This window comes from Colletotrichum lupini, chromosome 6 (genome assembly GCF_023278565.1).
Source record: "Colletotrichum lupini chromosome 6, complete sequence".
Taxonomy (NCBI): Eukaryota; Fungi; Ascomycota; class Sordariomycetes; order Glomerellales; family Glomerellaceae; genus Colletotrichum; species Colletotrichum lupini.
In genome coordinates, this window is record NC_064679.1 from 453,757 (window position 1) to 472,362 (window position 18,606).

An 18,606-nucleotide genomic window follows, 5' to 3' on the forward strand; every position below is an offset into this window, starting at 1 on the left:
ATGCGTATGATGCATGCCAATGCAGTCGTCATCGTTTCCCAAATGCCATGTTCGTGATCCTTCCTTCGCCGGTAGGAAAGAGTTCAAAAGAAAAAAAAAAGGAAATCCTAGCTGCCCTGTTTTATACGCCTTTGCGCTCCGTCTCTCCATGCTATCCCACTGTGGTATCATTCGCCTGGTGGCATAGCCAGGTCAATTACGATCAAATGTAGTGCGCCCAAAGTTGGCAGCACAGGGTTCACAGCGTAGAGCCGTTTGCTCGACTTCACCATAGCCCTATTAAGAGCTCGCTTTACTGAGTAGTGGCAAGCTTCTGGAGAGCGAGCAAGACACCTAGTCACAATTAATACTTGAGTACGAAATTGAGCAGAGACAATCAACTTACCACTCACACCTTGTGTCAATGTCGCACCAGCCTCAGTATTGCGGCTGTGCAAGCTGACAGTTACAACATCCTCGACAACCTTGTCTTCTCCAAGGGCGTTGGCCCACTTGAACACCTTTTCATCCTCACGCCCGTCACCAACGACCATGAGGAAGTCAACAGGGCTCTTGTGCTCCGAGTCAGGGGCCATGTGGACGCGGAGATCATCAAAGATCTTTTCTGCCGCGGTGCTCTTGGTCCAGTCAATGGGCTCAACGACAATGGAGCCATCGAGAGGAATGGCGTGGACACGCTGTGCCTCGCATGCATCGTTGACATGACTGGCACAGTCTCCAGCCTGGCGGGCTGCGGACTCGTAATCCTCGGCGCTCTTGTAGTGGAAGATCAAGCTGCAGCGTCGCTCTTCGATTTCGGCACCGGGGGTACGCTCGAGGAAGTAAGTCATGATGGACTTGACGGACTCTTTCCAGCTGGAAATCTGCTCTCTGTCCGCCATCTCCTGCCAGGTGTTCTTGCCGCAGTCCTTGAGGAAGCAGCCGTTCTCGGCAATGAGACCGAGGTTGGGTACGCGGCGGAACAATCGGTCGAGCTCTTCCGGGCGGCGACCGGACATGATGTAGACGGTGTTGCGCTCGTCGAGCAGAAGCTCGTTCAAGACATCCAGGGTACGCTGCTCCAATTAGACTTGTTAATAAAGCAGAGGTTCTTGAAAGGATTCTTACCTGAGGGCTGACAGGGATGATCTGGTTCATTGGGCCCCAACTAACCAAAGTGCCTTCATAGTCGAGGATAAAGAGGCGTCGATTGCTGCGAGAGTATCGCTGAGCCAGAGTGTTGATGTTGAGACGCGGGACCGAAGTTTGGTCGTGCTTGTGCTGCTCGTCGTATACGCGATCGAGGCGAGACAAGAATTCGCTGAACCAGTGCGATCCGGTGTGGTGCATGACGGCCGAGTAAAGCGCAGTCCAGCGGCGTTCCTTTTCTTCGTCGCCCATCTCGAGTGCTGTCTTGATCGCGTCGGCGCATTGGCGGTAGTCCCAGGGGTTGACCGAAAGCTCGTTGCCGCCAAATAGCGACGATGTACCAGTGAATTCGGACAAAATTAGCGAGCCATGCTTCTTCTCGGAGAAGACCTCGCCATCCTGGCAGAAGAGATACTCGTGCGATGTCAAGTTCATGCCCTCGCGCTGGCTCGTGATCATCAGCGCATCGGCCATGGTCAACAGGGCAAGGTACTGGGGGTAGTCGATATCCTGCTTCAAGTAGACGACGGGTTGGTAGGCCAGGTTGGCCCAGGAAGAGTTGACTCGGGTGACAATGTCGCTAACAGTCGCATCCAAATCAGACTTTTCGCTACCGGAGAGGGCGACTTGGATAAGGACAATCTTGTCGCGCCATTCGGGATTCTTGTTCAGGAACAGCTCGTAGGAAAGAAGCTTCTGACGAACGCCGCGAACGTGGTCGAGCTTGTCGCGAGCTACAATGAGCTTCTTGCCCTGGTAGCGCTCCTTCATGATCTCGACCCATCTCTTCACATCGTTGTCGCCGCGGTGTTCGCTGAGGTTGACAGGATCAATGCCGATGGGCAAGTTAACCACGTCGACAAAACGATCCTCCAGCTGCAGTCCATCAGTGGTTGCTTCGACACTCAGCAACCTGCTGCAGGTCTGCAAAAAGTGACGAGTGTACTCGTGGATCTGGAAGCCAATGAGGTTGGCACCCAGCATGCCCTCGAGAAGCTGCTTGCGCACGGCCAAGCATCTGAAAACCTCGGAAGAGGGGAAGGCAACGTGCAGGAAGAAGCCAATCTTGGCGTCGGGCAGCTTCTTGCGCACCATGCCGGGAACGAGCAGCAGGTGGTAGTCGTGTACCCAGATAACGTCGCCGCGCTTCCAGTTCTTAACAATCTTGTCGGCAAAGGCCTGGTTGACGTTGACGTAGTACTTCCATGAGTGATCCTCGAAGGCCTTGCTCTTGGGGTTGTCGGGGATCTGGTAGTGGAAGACGGGCCAGAGAATCTGCTTGCAAAAGTGCGAGTAGTGGCCGTCAAAGTCCTTGTCGGAGCAGAAGACGGTCAGCATGTCGTGCTCGGTGGCGAGCCTGTCCTCGATGTCCTGCTTCTGCTGGGTACCCTCGAGGGCGTCGGTGGGCATGCCGAGGGTGCCAACCCAAGTGTATTCTCCAAGCTTGCCATCGCGGGCAGCGGCCTCGGCGGCGTTGCGCAAACCACCGTTGCCCTGGTCGGCGTTCATAACGCGCCAGTTGGCGTGGGAAAAGACCCGGTCATGGCTGTCGCTTCTAACGAGCGGCCGAGGCTGGGTGATGCCCTGACGACCAAGTTCTCTGGCCTTCTCGAGGGTGCGACTATGCTCGGCGATGAAGGCAGGCGGGGGCGAGCTCGCGCGGGACTTGGGCTGGGTGGCTCTAGCACCCCACTTGGGAGAACCTTTGTCGATTGGCGCACCACGCTTGCGCTCTTCGTCGGGGAATATACGGAAACCGTCCTCGTTCGTGAAGGGATCTTTCGGGACAACGTCTTCGGTCGGGGTAATGGGAGGTGTAATGTCGCGGATCGGGTTGAAGAGACTGGGTTGGTTGTCGCCTTCGGTTCGCTGAGACTTTTCGGACTTTTTGGCGCGGCGCAAAGGGTCGCCACGTTGAGGCGTTCCAGGGAGGGCGAAGTGGACGGTTTTAGGGAGAAATCTGGACGTTGGCAAATTAGTTCTTGATCTTGCATGACAAGGCGATCAAGATTGAAGCCCAGCAGCCGGTGGGAGTCTTGGATGGTTGCATGAGAAGTATCTGCGCAGAGGGGGGTATCCTGGCAGATACTTCGTTGACGTTGATGTGACGGAAAGGCAAGTAAGGCAGACATATCATAATCTTGAGACGGAGGAGAGCTTACAATGATGCGATAAATACCGTCATGTTGGGCAATCTGGCTAGTGGCTAGCCGTCTGTGTCGTGAGAAAGTGGGAAAAGGCCTCGGGGAGGTAGATGGTCCGGTTTGGAAGAGGCCGCCGAGTGATGGCAAGGGATGGAGGTTGAATAGAAGTTGACGAGGAGGTCGAGACAGAGGAGACGGGTAGCTACTAGCAGCTTTTCGTAGGGCAGAACATGTGGGAAGAGTCAAAGTGGTGTGTGGTTGAAAAGATCAAGTGAATGTGTTCTGGGTTGAGAGGTTTCTCCGTTGTCAAGGCGAGGGAGAGGAACCGAAGGCGAGGTGACGTTGTTCGTTTGTAACAAAGTACCTCTTGCTGAGAAAAAGCGCCTACAAAAGGACGGGATGGTGGATGAACAGACGGAGGGGTGTGTGTTTGTGGCTGAGGTAAAATGTGGGAGAGCAGTGAGAGGTGATTGGATTGATGCTTGTCTCAGACACAGCCGTAGGTGAAATGTGAATGAGGATTCCTTTAGGTCAGGTAAGAAAAGTGAGGATGTGTGTAAAGGACTGGAAGATGAGGCGAGGGAGAATTTGGAAATAAAGAGCTGCCGGGAGCTGTGCAATTGTAGTTGTTGCTGTGGCTGCTGCTGCTGCTGCTTGCTGTTGTGTTGCTGGGAGCTGCGCAAAATGTACCGTCAGCTTTGAGCTTTTTTATTTTCTTGGTTAATCAAGTGCTGGTCCTTGTCCCCGGACCAGCCAGAGCCTGAGCCTTGCGTAATGTAAAATAGCACTGGCTGACACTGGGCTGGGCGGAGGCGCATGCGTCAGGGAAAACACAGAAAACGGTTGGGCCAGTGAGCGATGCAGCTGCGAGGAATCGATCGGGGTGTGTGGAGGGGGAAAAGGGAACAGTGGAAACAGAAGAAGTGAGGGTAATATGACGGGTACGGAGAGTGTTGTTTGTGTCTGTACAGAGAGTATCGTGAAGTGTTTGTCTTCTTCTCCTTCTTCTGTCTTCTCCGCGATGTTTCGGCATGCAACGTTTTCTCGAGAATATTCCAAAGTGGGGTGGGAATGCCGCTCTCTCGGTCTTTTTTTCTCAAACTTTTTTCTTCTCTCACCCTCAACCCTGGGCGAAAAAAGTCACGATGAGAGGGTGGGATTGGACGGGATGGGATGGGATAGGACAGGACGGGGATTGTACTTTAGTGCGAGTTTAAGGTGAGGGCGAAGTGGATGTGGTGTGGGCGTGGTGGATGTTGAAATTTGACTGGACTGTCACTGACCGGGAGAGCTGCAAGTGTGAAAATGTGGATGGAGCAGCGGGATTGGCCCGGAGGGAATTGGACGGACTCGACTGGGGTGAAGGCTGATGATGATGGGCTGGTGGATGGTCCAGGGATGTGGAAGCTCTCGGGATGGATTGCAACTGCAAGAGCCTGGAGAGCACGGGAAGTGGAATTGTGAGGAGGAAATGATGAAAACCGTCTCCTTGCTGTGTACTAAAGGCATGGGCTGGGGCATGACGGACTGCAATGAAGCAAGCGTAGTTTTTGAAGGTGACGCCATTCGCGGAACGGCCCAGCCCACTCACTTATTCTCTCATTCACTCACTCATCCGATTTTCTCTCTCTCTCTCTTTCTCTCTAGCCCTCTTACTCTTAGATAACCGGCTGTTTGAGGCCACGAGTGAGATGAGAGAGCGAGGTAGAAAGTGAGAATGAGATGAGGGTGAGGATGAGGTTGAGGATGAGAGTGAGAGATAAATCTTGCCGGGAAAGGAAAGAACAAAACAACAAAGGTGGACGGACGGGAAGCAACTGCCAACGGGCGAGGAACGTCACTGACGTAATGAGGAAACCGAGCTACGTACCCTGGACTCCTAAGCCTTGAGCCTTGAGGCGACGAATGCGAGTGGGAGCTAACGCAGTGCACGGAGACGTACCGTCGACAAGTCGAGACTGCGCAAAACGAGGCTAATGCACGCCGTCTACCAAGACGGAACCGGAGAGATACTCAGAGTCGATGTGTACCTCTTCGTATTGCGGGATAAGTGCTGGACAAGAGAGAGCCTGGAGAGGCAGCTGCAAGATGAGATGCAGCGGGCAAGGTAGACGGGACCTCGAGCCTAGAGATAGAAAAGAGGCTGCCGCTAGCCAGAGAAGCTACCTTGATTCGAACCGGCTATGCGCTCCCTGCGATTGGTAGGTATTCGTATGGTAGATTGTACTTTGGGTAGCTCGTCCGTAGCTTTGGTTGGATTTTGTTGGCCTTTGAGGCTTGCGTGGTGGTTGTGGCGGTGGTGCTATGTCGAGAATCCCGTTGGACCTGTCTTTTTTTGATTCTTTGAGGAGATAGGATTGTAGATTATTCCCCCTGATTTTCTAATCTGAATATGTTTCGCGTTTCGGGTCTGGTCATCAGCGTCCTTCGACTTTTTCTTCGCGGCGTCAAATGTCGTTTTAAGTTGGGCGCCCGGGGTAGGGTGTTCCACGTCGCAACAGCGATGCACCCTCGACACTGGAGACCGGGTGAACGGCTAGGTAGACGGGGGGAGCTCGACTTCGAGCGAGGGAGGGGTGGGATTGGGAAGTGTGGATGGGTTGGGTTCAATGGGTTGGCCAGCTGCAGCCCTGGCAGTCGACAACTGAACGCACGTGTGGAATGCGACAGACCCGACGGGCCCACGACGGAGCAGACGTCCGGGAGAGTGGACGGCGATGTTCAGAGAAGGGCGACGAAGATGATGAAGTGGACGACGATGAGGCCAAAGACTGGAGAAGATGGAGGGACGCTGAAGTTTGGCGGTAATGCTGACGACGATGCTGAGTTGTGGTGGATAGCTTCAGGAGGTTTTGTTCCGCCAGAGGATCCAACTACACGGAGTATTTTGGTTTGCAGATGTTCGATGAATTTTGAGCTCCAGAAGGTGACGGAGATGGCCCAGGGTAAATCAAGGAAGAGCCGAGAAGACCAAAGAGCTAGTGTGGGGAACGAGAGGACGAGGGACGGGAAGGGAATCGAAGATCGGGATGGCAGGAGACTTTTAACTAGTCACACCCTCACGGCTCGGGGGTGATACTGCGTGGAAGATGGAAGAGCATGATTGAAGAATCCAAGGGAACTCAGTGATCTTGTCCCATTTTCCATGTCTGTCCTGTTCTGCCCGTCCCTCCTCCACATCGCTGAGTGTGAGAGATGCCTCTTTCATCCTACCCTAACCACCCCCCCTCGAGATAGCATGCAACACCATGCCACGCCATGCAACGGACATTTTCTACGGTTCCAGAGCGAGCGGGCGATGGGGCCCAGGCCAGCCGCCGTCTCGTCTGGGAAAAGCTCAATGTGAGAAATGCAACGTCTCTCCTTCTCGGTGAGGCCTCTCCTTATCCGCGTCTACTAGGTAAAGAGGAGGAAGTACAACTGTGTACATTGAAGTTGGTGTTGCCCATCACTTGTTGCTGTTGTAGTCTGACAACTTGACAAGCATGTTTCCCACCAGAATAGAAAGGAAGCTTGTCGCCGTTGGTGTATCATCCCCGAGCAACACGACCGAAACAGAATCCTACCTCATGCGGGAAGAATTGGAAGAAGCCAGGTGCCGCGATGGCTACTACCGGAACGGATTCGCGGTACGAACATCACCACCCTAGCTAGACCTTTGTCTTACTCCGTCCAGTACGTATCCGCAGAGACACCTCGGTTTCCGTGCCGCTGTGACTTTTCAGAATCTTGGGGCTGACAGGGATGGTGATGCTGCCCATCTTCCCTGGTCAGTGGTCCCAAGGCAGCGTCAGGGATCCTTCGGGAATGACTGGACGGAAGCCACAGCGCCGCAAAAAGACTGGCCAGTTTCGACAGCCATGTTCCTCATTTACAGGCACCTAGCGAACCACCAAAGGCTGCTCCGTAGCTGACCGGACGACCGAAAGGTTTTCTTATTACCCCAGGGTTCAAGACATTGAGACACGGTGGCGTGCCAATGATTGAAGAAAGCCAAAGCTGGGAAGCGCAAAAGACAAAAAGGCAAATATGACTGATGATGGACTAATGATGTGTCGTTCCCTCAAGGCCGACAGGAGCCGTGAGTATGACCTTTATCGTCCATCATCAGCCGGGACTCACAGCATCACACTGCGAATGGTCGGATTCTCTCATTTGTGACTAAAAGAACTCCCTTTGGTCAAGCTTTCGGTCTGAAATTCCAACATGTCAGACCAGGACTGGCCGGCCTGGACTGTGCTCACTCAAGCACGCACTCGCTCATTCACTCCCATCATGAACAGCACGAGCCAGTAGGAAGATGATGCGCTTCGTGACCCTGGGTTGGGTCTGCTGATTTCATGTTACCATCAAGATTGTCGAGACAAGCCCGCTTGCACCCCTTCTTACCTCGTTCAGTCCGCCTCATTCAAGCTGAAGGGGCATGAACTGAGACTCATGTCATGGACGCTCTTTTCAACAGTGTTTCTTGCCTCTCTCTCACCCCTCCTGTCACGTCAATCAACCAAGTGCAACGCGCCAACAAGCCACTGCTATTTGGTGAGGTACACTTGCTAGATTGGCACAAACGGGGAGCGGAAGGGGCCCCTTTCGTGGGAAATGGAGACGAAAATACAATCATGCGTCGGCCGTGGCTGCTACAAGAAACATCCGGAAAGCATCACATCTGGTCTGGCAACATCACGTAGTCTTTCGCTTCTGACGTCTCTCTCACATCTTCGTCCAGTCTCTATCATCGCAGCCCCCTCTTCTTCTTGACCTTCACCTTGACTCCTCTTTTCTCCTTTGGGTTCGAATGAGGGGGAAACAAAAGACAAACACTAACACTAAACAATACCACCACCACCATCATAGCCATCACTACGACCACCTTGTTCATCTTTCTTCAGCAGCAGCTCCAACAAATCATCACTGCCAGCCAGCCACCACATCGCCGCTTAGTTTTGCCCGACGAGATTCGGCACGAGCATCGATCACCACCACCATGGCCATCACCAGGTCCTCCAATAGCTCGGCGATACCACCGAGCGAGGACGTTCCCTTCCCTGAGAGCGTTGCCGCCCACCACCCTGGCGCGCAGACAAGCGTCGTTCTACAGTACAGCACGCCTGCACATCAACATCGACGCCGCATATGCACCTCGTGCGACCCCAGCACAGCCCGATATTCAGAGATAACCTGGTGCTTCGCCTTACGACGAACAAAACCCTTTGGATTGACGATACGCCACCCTGGGTAACCCATCCACTCGCCGCCCATCGCGTGGCCACCCTTTGACCATACGTCTAAGCACGCCTCGCTGACGAAATCCTCAAAGCTGAGATGAATGATTTTCCGGGCGGCTGTTTGTCGCCTGCAGCGCCTCTGATAGACAACTTTGAGATCTTGTCATCGTCGCGGAGCATTACGTTATTGATCCATCTGCCGTCAAGGAAGACTCCCTCGTACCACCGCCAGAGAGCTTCAACAAACATTACTACGGGCCACGAACTAACATCGCATATTCCCCGGCAATGGTAATCCGAGAGCTTGTCCCCAGGCCTCCGTTGCCCACGTTAGACCTGGTGCAACGCGGAACCCCAAACTCAATCCATCATGCAAGCTCTTAATTCCACCATTTTAGGCTCTCAAGCAATGCCTGGTTGGTGTCGCCCAGTGTTGGGAGAGCTCTACAACAAGCTAACAAAAGACAGCTTGGGACCAGCAGAGTCTTGATTGAAGCTTGTGCAGTTTGACCGAGCGGCCAAAGCAACCTTCCAAACATTTTTCTTCTTCTTTGGCTCGCATGTCATGCTTCTACACCTTGGGTGGAATCTCTGGCTCTAGCCGGGTCCCTGGTCCCTGTGGAGTTGGGCTCGCGTTCCACGTTTTTGTCTTCTTCTTTTCTCCTGCCTTTCTCCCCCTCTGTTTCTTCAACGCTCAAGACTTTTAATGGACCACTCTGATATGGAGCAGCTTGTTCATGTGACAGGAGGCCCCCCTTGAAACTAAAAAGGGACTCGGGGAGAGCCCCAACTTTGTCTCCATCTTCAAAGATCTAGTCAATCACCCGGCCAGTTCGGCCCAGCTTCCCATCCACCTTCATCCACCGAAGCGGGTGTGGCTCAACAGTGCCCACTTCGATCTTGAGGTTCGGAGAGACCACGGCGCGGGGAAACTTCGCTCTGGGTTTTCGGGTTCCGTCAGGATGCGTCTTATGAAGAAATTCCACAGGAACCCATGTCTACCCTCTACAGGCCCTATCATCGTTCAGGCTATCGCCCACTCTCACAGTCATCCTTATTCCATAGTAGAAGCATGTGCTTCCTGCAACAGTCCCAAAGGAGCGACTCGCCAGCAGATATCCAGGCAAGCCGTAACCTCGTCTGCCCCAACAAGGCGGAGACGGCGAGGGCCCGACAGCCTAGAGCACCGAGAGGTCCGAACCTGAACCAGGACGCGTGTTGCTACAAGTCTGGGCTATCGTGCAGCGCACCTGGGGTCCTGTACTGGTGTGTTGACTTATCATTTACCTCCACGAATTCTTTGGAGGCCTCGGGAAATGGTTGAGGAGCGACATTGGCCCCCTTGTTCCTGCTTACCATTCTTCACGATGCAGCCACAACCAAAGCGCGATATTACTGAGCCTTGGTCCCTGGAGTTGTTAGTCCACACATTCACAACAGTGCCATTCGCGTTGGGCAATATGCCATTGCCAAGGGTCGACGCACTCGCAGGCCTTTCACTGCAACGCCGATCGGCAACTAGTACGGCAATATAAGCTCGGCTGTGAGTCTCTCCTATCGCTAACCGCTTTGCTTGTTAATGTTTGGGTTGGGCACCAGAACCAAATATCACCAAGTAAGAAATGCCTCAACAGCGGCCGTTCAGCCGAAGTGGCTGTGACTCTGAGAGTTGTAGCGGCCCAATCAACCTCGGGGCGAAAGAACTGGTTTCGAACATGAAGTCTTCCCTCCAGTCAAAGCTTTCATGTCAACCTCGTGGCATCCCACAACACAATCCACAGGAGAAATCCACAGCTTAATTCACTTCAACTCCAAATCGATGTCCCATCCTTCCCCACACAATGAGACCCCAGTCCAAACGACATGTTCCCCTCACATCAACCGCAGCCGCTATGCACCCCATTTCTGTTCTATTCCTTCGATCTAAACTTCTCAAGTCTTCCTGGACACCCTCATTGATACTACATCGCCGACCACTTCGATAGCACGCGCCGGTATATCCCGATGGTGCAGTGGACACTCAGTCCTCCTTGGTTCTATAGGCTGAATGCAAGACGGCAGAGAATCATCCCTTCGGCGCCCAGCGCGTCTCAGAATCAACTTGATCGAACAAGGCGCCGCTGAGTTGACTGAGAACAGCTAGTCGATTGCTCGACTGTCCGCCACATCATGCCTCTCCTCTCTAGGCGCCAACCGCAAACCAGCCGCTTGGCATATGCCCCCTTGTCTAGACACGGAAAAAGAAACATCATATATGATAGAATTTCCCCGCCCATCTCGTTCGAAGCCACTCCCAGGCCCTGGGCTCGAAGTACAGGTCAGCCGGATCTTGGTCACTCCGTGTCAAGTCGGTCCAACAAGGAACATTTGAATCCCTCCCCGATGTTCCAGGATCACCCGTTTGACACTCTGTCCGGATTTTGTCAGTGTTCAGAGGTCAAGCTGAGGATTGAAGATTCAAGCACTAGTAATGCACCTCCATTAGCGCTCGGCCGGTCAGGCAAAGCACCAAACGCCCCGGTTCGACTCGGTGACGGCGCTGCCTGGCCTCACTCGATACTTTTACTAGGGGCGGCCCGGCCCTGTAGTTCCGCCATAGCACTGGGTAAGGTAGCCACGAAATAGTGTGCACTTCCATGCACCGCCGATGGGATGCCATTATGCTCATGCCAGAACGAACCGATGGGATAGCCCAGATGCACATCCCATCAGCACACCAGCGGCACGGGATTTCTAGCCCAATCTGGATTTCAGATGGTCACGTTTGCCCATGGTGCGGAGAAGGACGTAAGGCAGTACATATTCTTTCTTTAGGCTACATGATAAGCTGTTGTTGGGGAAGAGGGACGGGCCAAAGATGGAACGATCGGGTTTGACGGACTAATGCCAAGGGCCCATCGCAGAGGTGCAATCGCATGCAGGCCGCGACGACGTGCAGCAGAGCATTCTCACTCTAGAAGGGATCTTCGGTACGCCTGTTCGTGCTGTCGCTTTCGTTCAGCCTCCTTCTGCCTACACAGATATTTAGGTGTTTGCTGATTGGTGCCATGGGATACCATGCTTAGAGACTACAGTATGCAGGGCATCCAATCCCATGGCTCGCTCAACCACAGGTACACATGGCGAATAGCACGTCTATCTCCATTCCCGACTTCGAAATTGACGAGGTCTGAGGGATGTTAGGATGTAGCAACAAGTCATTGCTGTCCTTGCGGTTGAGTGATGGCGGTTTGATTTCCGCCAGCGCACATCCTACACGTAGATCAGTGTGGTGGGTATATGGTGATCATTGCTAATGCCTGGGCTGCATGCAAAGGCAAAACTCGTGTTGCTCAACATTCGACGACAATGACACATCGGCAATACAGCACGTCTGAATCTCACGACTAACATGAGCTGTCTTGATTGTGTCCTCGATCTTGTGAAGTCACCCTATTGTGGACTTGCACTGTATCCACGGTAAGACCGCGGCTAAGGGGAAACAACCTGATCTGATCTCCCGGCTTGTTCGGCTACAAATCATTGCCATGACTTGTTTTCCCCCGCTCCCTTTGTCCCGACTCCCGACTAAATTCCGCGATTATGCTCCGATTTCAGGTTCCCGTTAGTCCGTAAGTGGGGCCGATGACATACAGTTCGGATGGATGGAGTGGGACTGCGTTCGGTGTGGGTTGAGGCTATTCGGGAGAGGGAGTGGGATTCAAGGCTGGCTTGGATTTACAGCAAGTGTGAACTCGCTAGACGCTATTTCATCAACAGCCATAATCAGTCTGTTTGTCGTGGTCATCCTTCAGCTAAACTATCTCTGGCCTACGCCTGTAGCACGAGATGATGATGCTAACATGGAGGTGCTTTAGGTGCTCTATCCTGAGGTACATAGTCCAAGATGGAGACGAGAGAACGGCAACCATACAGGGACTATTATATATAATATCAAGCTGCAATAGGTTTAATTCTGGGGGAAATACTATTCAGGCACATAATTAAATCAGATGCATTGCCTTCATGTCTTCATCAATGGCTGGCAATCGCCAACGAGATACCACCGAGGTTCTGCCTCTCAATCATAGTACTGCACCGAGAAACAGAAATCAGCACTTGACATAATTGAAGAGATAGGGAAAAGCAAAAAAGAGTTCACCACCGGTGTGGCTACATCTCTTGGTGCTCATGCTGGGATTCGAACTCGGGTACTCGTATGCGCTAAGCCTGTCGTCGAGTAGGCTGGTTGGCGATTTTAATTGTTGACCATGAACCACTCCACCACCCAGCCAGTTTGACCTGACCCGTCGACCTAGACGGGCGCCTGCTGGCTGGTGACGGGAATGGAGTTGAGGGGGGGTATATACCTTCAGACGGGAATATACTAGGCAAGAACGGAATACTCATACATTTAGGTTCGGAATACCCACTACGTCTATCTCGAGACTTCAATGATGCTATGCACAGCAGACTTCAACCTCCAAATATTGACAACACGTAATCCAACCGAGGTAATAAGCTCCCTCCACTGATCCTCTGTCCGCTCTTGACCGGCGACCATGGCCATCATCTGGATATCGAAGGCGGTTGTCTGCGGATGTGCTAGAGCCGTTTCGACAATGTTATCGTGGATGAGTAACTTGCTGAATCCGGGCGTCATGGCGTCTCTCTGAATTTCTAGAATCTTGCGGGCTGGGGCGTCGGACCAATCGTGGAGTATGGAGTGCAGTAGGTATGCTCTCGCTCCTGTCGCATGTGTGAGGGTGAGTTCTAGCCTACAGACCGGAGTAAATCAACTCACCTCTTATCGGCTGTGGTGTAAAGAAGTCGTATGAAACCCTGTGTACCCCCTCAGGCAAGAAAGCTTGTTCTACCACGGACCCTAAATCCTCGAGATACAATCGGGAGGCTGTCTCTGGGTAGAAGGAGTGGAACTTGAGTACATCGTGCCCGGTACTCCCGCCAACATCCACAAGCAAAGGCGTCTGAGCATCATCCCCTTCCATCAGTCTCTCGACTTGGAAGATCTCTGTCCACGCAGGATGTAGCCCTGAGATTGTCTGCTGAATAGTACTAAACTGCTCTTGCTGTTTGGGGTGAGCTTGGTAGTAGGACCATAGATCGCCGTCCCACCTGTGCGCGTACTGGAAGACGGTGTAGGAGGAGTCTTGCGGATTGGTGTAGTCCGTTTTTGAAAAGTATTCTGGCATTTTGGCGTACATTGGGAGGATCGTGTCATTGCTTGAGAGTGTCAGTCCAGGGATGCTCTTCTAGAAGATGATGGAGGGAAGGTTCCCACAAGCTGTGGATTAGACTGTCGAACAATGGTGCTGTGACGGAACCTCCGAATGACGTCGGCTTGAAGACACCTACGGAGGTTTCTTCAAGAAGATTATTCGATGCCATTAGACGTAGGAACCGATCTATATCGTTAGACATTATCAACTTTACGACATGAGAGGAAGACTCACAGAGTAGCGCGGGATCACAAGTGCCTCCAAGAAGCTCAGCAAGCTGGCAACTCGTCATTGGCTCGCCGTTCCGAGCTTGCCATTTCTCAAAAAGTTGCAAGTCCTTCAGAATCTTCAGAGTTGCGCCAAGGGCGGGCTGTGTCTGTGTGAGAATTAATGCAGCGAGCTGAGGGAAGTTGATTGGATATGGAGTCTATCTCTTACCTGTGTCATACAGATCCTCACCAATGTCTCCCATGGAGATTCTAGGCGCGCCATTAGAGCGTATGTTCCGAGGAGTGCTTGCATGCGGTCATCTTCACTTGCGAAAGAGGTTGAGGTTACATCTTGGATGCCCTTGAGAAACGATGCTGTTGTGAGTTTCGTACTACTCCCATCCTCCGACGCCTTTTCCCCCTCATTCTTGCTGTTCATTGCGTAGTTGGAGGTCTCAAGTATTTAGCTTAAAGGGTTTTCTTTAGGGTCATTAGTTGAGGTTAGGAACCTATCTTCTCGTGACCGAGGCTTTTGGCTTAAAAGGGCCTATTCTAAGGTCGCCGGTAGACGGCGGTTATTTATTTTAACGCTGTGCAGATCAAACAAGTCTGCGGAGGAGATTCTTCCATTGAGTCTTGGCCATCCGGGGTGATGCTGGATGTAATGGCCCATGCTCTGGGCAAAGCAGAAAGGCAAACTTGTGTCACCATTCCAGAAACGTAGTTTGGCTTTTGACAAACGCTTACGAAATGAACAACTGGTCTAGGTGTAGAGTTTATCTGGTACAGTTCATGTCAGATTGAGGCGAATGTGCAGTGCCCAACGACACAGTCCTGCGACGTCGAGCGGAGTGGTTCAAGATGTCTAGCAATGCAGGCCAAGGCAAAATTCGTGAGATAAGGCATGGGCAGCTTGGGAACAAATGGGGTATATTCTCTTTTGTGTATCCGTATTCTAGTTGCCAAAAACCCATCCATGATATGCGCAAGACCACGCATTGCAACAGTTGCCCAACTTCGCGCAGCAGAGACGCGCAAAACCTTGCCCCCTTAATGACACCACAACCTCACAGCCTTATCCTTTCCACCACTGCCCACGCGCTGGCCATCTCTGGGACTCCAGTCAACGGCATACACCTCATCCTGGTGCCCCGGAAGGTCTACAGCCAGCTTGTGCGTCGCCATGGACCACACCTTGAGCGTGGTATCTTTTGATGCCGTCACAAGCAGCCGCGAGTCCGCGGAGAAGGCGCACTGGTACACAGGCGCGACGTGTCCGCGCAGCGTGTTGATGAACTTGCCATCTCTCGCGCTCCAGAGCTTAGTATGGTTGTCCCAGCCCGCGCTGGCGATGAGAGTGCCATCCGGGGAGAAAGTGACGTGGTTAACCTGTTTCTGATGACCCAGCATACGCGCCACGGGCTTGGTGCCTTGTGACGGATCCCAGAGGTACATTGTGAAGTCGTCGCTAGCCGAGACGATGCGTTCGGCCACCTTGCCCTGGATCTTGGCGGCCTTCTCGAAGCGCTCCTTAGCCTTGGCGCGGCGAGCCTCCTCCGTCTCCGGCGTGGGAGTGTGGTCGAAGAAGCCCGTTCTTAGGGCAAAGTCGGAAGATAGGGCGAGGTGGTTGACCCAGTGGGCGTGTGAGGAGAGCGTGTGTACGAGAGTGCCCTTGACCGAGTCCCAGACCTTGACCGTCTTGTCGTGGCTGCCCGTGTAGACGAGCCCCGTACCGCCCCATTTCACGCAGCTGACGCTGCTCTTGTGGCCCGACAGGACGTGCTCTGTCCGACCCGTGTTGACGACCCAGATGCGCACCGTCGCGTCCTTGCTGGCGGATGCCAGGCGGGGAGTGCCGTCGCGCCAGAGGTGATAGGGTTCCCAGGCGATTCCAGTGACCCATTTTGCGTGGCCAGATAGGGGCTGGCCGACAGCGACGCCTTTGTCCGGATCCCAGAGGCGAACCGTCTTGTCCATGCTGCCCGTTGCGAGGCGGCGGCCGTCGGCGGACCACGCAACGCAGAGCACCCAGCCGGAGTGGCCCGAGAGTGTGAACTTCGGGGTGCCTGTCTCGGTATCCCATATACGAGCTGTCTTGTCTCCACCGCCCGTTGCTAACCTCTTGCTGGTCTCGGGGGAGAACTGGGCTGAGAGGATGGCTTCGCCGTGACCTGGGATGCGATGGGCCATGCGGGTGACGGCTTGCACCTTGAATACGGCCTGGGGCTCGGCACTAAGAGTGACTGTTGTTTCGAAGGGGTTTGCGACGCCATGGCTGCGAAGGAGCTCGAGGAGGTTGGTGGGGTATTGGTCGACGATGATATCTGTGTCGGGGATGTGGATTCGGAACTTGTACGGGAGGAAGTCTTCTCTATCCTGTGTTGGGGGTTAGACAATGGTCGTATACGGTACTGCCAACAGAAAGTATATGGCTGACCTTTCCTTGCAAAGTGTTGAGAAGGAGAGTCAAGTTCTTCTCAGAAGCGTCGGCGAGGGGCACCTCGATCACCTCAGCCAGCTGCTGTCCGTCGCCATCAACGAAGCGGGCCTTAAAAGAGCCCTCAAGGCCCGGAGCCATTGCTGTGACATCTTGCTGAGTCTGTGTCTTCTCGAGCGTCTCGCGCTTTTGACGCTTCGAGGGCGGGGGGAGTACCGTCGCCATGGTTGTTGCGTCGGTTGACCGCCTGCTCGATAATAGTCCTTTTTTGGTCTTTGAAATTGTCAGAAATATTTCGACTACGGCGATGCGGGATGGTGGGGCAGAAATTTTGATGCGCAGACGGGACGGTGGACCAGGGACCATCGGTCAAAAATTGCCCGTGGTTGCGACGCCCCCACTACAACGGCCTGAAAAAATGGCATCGCTAGCATTTGCAAGTGGAGAAACAATATGTTGTCTGTTAGTGCGGGCATTGACAAGATAAAAATGACCCCCGGTTCAGACGATGAACAAACTCCGAGAGCCATCCTGGCAGCTCTCTCCCGGAACTGTGCTTTTCCAGCGAGAAGAAAACTAAGTATGTCCGGGTCAGCTTGCTGCGCTGGTATCCTTATAAACGCCATGCCCCAGTTCCTCCATCCGGTAGGGTATCTGTAACCCTCTTACACATTACACACACTGAGCCCTCTCAAGCTCATCATACACAATCTCCCCTCCTCTTCTTCCAATGACTAACGGCACAAGCGGCGACTATCTTCCCATGTGAAGGCTGGGGTCGAGTGTCTGGTCCATAGCTGTCTTCTTCGGCCGGCCACGCCTCTTTGAGCCTGTGGCCGGCGAGGCACTTGACGCTCCCTTTGACATTGCATTATTCGTAGGAGCCGCAGTGTACTGATGGAACACTTGCGGCTGACCTTGCGCCGACTGCATGCCGAATTGAGGCACAGGAATAGGCGTCTGTTGGACAGCATTCTGCTGCTGGAAGGTGTTGTTAAGGTGCTGCCCGCGCATCTGCATCGTCCTCTGGTTGCGCTCCTCGATCTCAGCTTGCCGATCTCTATACTGCGCGTGCTCGTCGTGGGTTGTCTGCTCAAACGGGTGCTTAGGCATACCAGCCATGCCATCCCGGGACATCTGGTTCATCTGCTGCTGAACCCGATTGTGGTTATGGCCATGATTGTGGCCAAGATTATGATTCTGTACTTGTTGCTGCTGGTGCTGTTGGGGATGTTGTTGATATTGTTGATGCTGCACTTGCTGATGCTGCTGCTGTTGTTGCGGTTGAGGGGGTTGCTGTTGTTGGTGCTGTTGCTGTTGCTGGGGCGGTGGCTGTGGTAGTTGTTGCTGTGGTACCTGCTGCTGCTGTTGCTGCTGCGGCTGTTGTGTGCTTTGCGATTTGCGTCGACTTTCTTCGATCTCTTGATGCTTCTTCTCCTGCCTAGCCTGCCTTTCTTGTCTCTGCATATCCTCGTTCTCGACGGCATATATGGCTGCGATGCGCAGTTGCATCTGGGCTAGTATACCCAGGCGTTCAGGTTTCGACATCTTGCGGTACTCGGACTTGAAGTTGTGAAAGGTCTCGCCGGTAAGTCGCATCGTGTTGGGAGCGGCTCCCACCATGAGAAGGAGGGCAGCTGTTGTGGGATCTGGCGCCGGACCAGAGTTTTGCACTTCCGGAACTAGGAAGGTTAGCAAGGAACAACGGATTGCACCGGGGTAGGAGGCATACCAATTGATACGTCCTGAACGACGTCGGCATCTCCCTCCGCATCAGCATCCTCCTCATCGGTCGGCGGGTCGGGCGTACGCGCTTCATGGTTGTGTTCGCTGCATATGATGGTCAAGATCCATTTCCCCAGCGTCTTACGATTGACGGCTTTGGCCTTCCAAGGGCAATTGGTCTTCTTGGTGGATGTCTTCAGCTGCGTCGCTGTGCATTTGTAAGGCTGGCCACCACGATCGCAGACGAGGTCACATCTGACGACCTCGCTTCCTTTCTCGTAGGTGCCGCCGACCTTGTTTCGATGGGTACGTGACTTGACGACCTTGTACCCATCTTTTTGCATGCGCGTCTTCAGCGCCGCGAAGAGCTCGTCGAACGAGGCATATTCCTCAGTGCCGTCGCTGCGGTCGCGGGCGCCCAGGATGCCGAACATGTTGACGGCGGGGCGGGGCGACTAAACACCAATGTCGCGATGGCTTCAAAAGCCTGGTCCCGGATCGGTGTCGGTCGAGATGGGC

The 18,606-nt window shown here is 53.6% G+C and overlaps 6 protein-coding genes across 6 annotated transcripts; 4 read left to right on the forward strand and 2 right to left on the reverse strand.

The window, feature by feature from the left end:
• Positions 1-292: 292 nt before the first annotated feature.
• CLUP02_11610 (glycosyltransferase family 20) lies at positions 293-3,313 on the reverse strand (the record flags this gene model as incomplete). Its single annotated transcript, XM_049290577.1, has 4 exons — positions 293-333; positions 386-1,055; positions 1,108-3,088; positions 3,291-3,313. 4 exons carry the CDS (start codon positions 3,311-3,313, stop codon positions 293-295), a joined length of 2,715 nt encoding a protein of 904 aa, XP_049147722.1.
• A 1,981-nt stretch (positions 3,314-5,294) lies between these two features.
• On the forward strand, positions 5,295-5,477 carry CLUP02_11611 (uncharacterized protein; the record flags this gene model as incomplete). Its single annotated transcript, XM_049290578.1, has 1 exon — positions 5,295-5,477. The coding sequence occupies one exon, from the start codon at positions 5,295-5,297 to the stop codon at positions 5,475-5,477; it is 183 nt and encodes a 60-aa protein (XP_049147723.1).
• Positions 5,478-5,664: 187 nt separating this feature from the next.
• CLUP02_11612 (uncharacterized protein) lies at positions 5,665-6,348 on the forward strand (the record flags this gene model as incomplete). Its single annotated transcript, XM_049290579.1, has 1 exon — positions 5,665-6,348. One exon carries the CDS (start codon positions 5,665-5,667, stop codon positions 6,346-6,348), a length of 684 nt encoding a protein of 227 aa, XP_049147724.1.
• A 182-nt stretch (positions 6,349-6,530) lies between these two features.
• Positions 6,531-8,449, forward strand: CLUP02_11613 (uncharacterized protein; the record flags this gene model as incomplete). Its single annotated transcript, XM_049290580.1, has 4 exons — positions 6,531-6,672; positions 6,777-6,901; positions 7,341-7,353; positions 8,127-8,449. The coding sequence occupies 4 exons, from the start codon at positions 6,531-6,533 to the stop codon at positions 8,447-8,449; spliced, it is 603 nt and encodes a 200-aa protein (XP_049147725.1).
• Positions 8,450-10,338: 1,889 nt separating this feature from the next.
• On the forward strand, positions 10,339-12,817 carry CLUP02_11614 (uncharacterized protein; the record flags this gene model as incomplete). The annotated part of the gene is made up of 13 exons (XM_049290581.1): positions 10,339-10,404; positions 10,483-10,504; positions 10,559-10,584; positions 10,637-11,107; positions 11,210-11,270; positions 11,389-11,492; positions 11,572-11,664; positions 11,765-11,868; positions 11,925-12,094; positions 12,133-12,223; positions 12,267-12,345; positions 12,568-12,716; positions 12,769-12,817. 13 exons carry the CDS (start codon positions 10,339-10,341, stop codon positions 12,815-12,817), a joined length of 1,485 nt encoding a protein of 494 aa, XP_049147726.1.
• A 97-nt stretch (positions 12,818-12,914) lies between these two features.
• On the reverse strand, positions 12,915-18,521 carry CLUP02_11615 (WD domain-containing protein; the record flags this gene model as incomplete). Its single annotated transcript, XM_049290582.1, has 15 exons — positions 12,915-13,225; positions 13,281-13,720; positions 13,779-13,902; positions 13,951-14,086; positions 14,155-14,356; positions 14,531-14,623; positions 14,673-14,688; positions 14,756-14,940; positions 14,992-16,301; positions 16,363-16,609; positions 16,666-16,789; positions 16,877-17,026; positions 17,098-17,220; positions 17,280-18,044; positions 18,095-18,521. The coding sequence occupies 15 exons, from the start codon at positions 18,519-18,521 to the stop codon at positions 12,915-12,917; spliced, it is 4,653 nt and encodes a 1,550-aa protein (XP_049147727.1).
• Between the last annotated feature and the right edge of the window lie 85 nt (positions 18,522-18,606).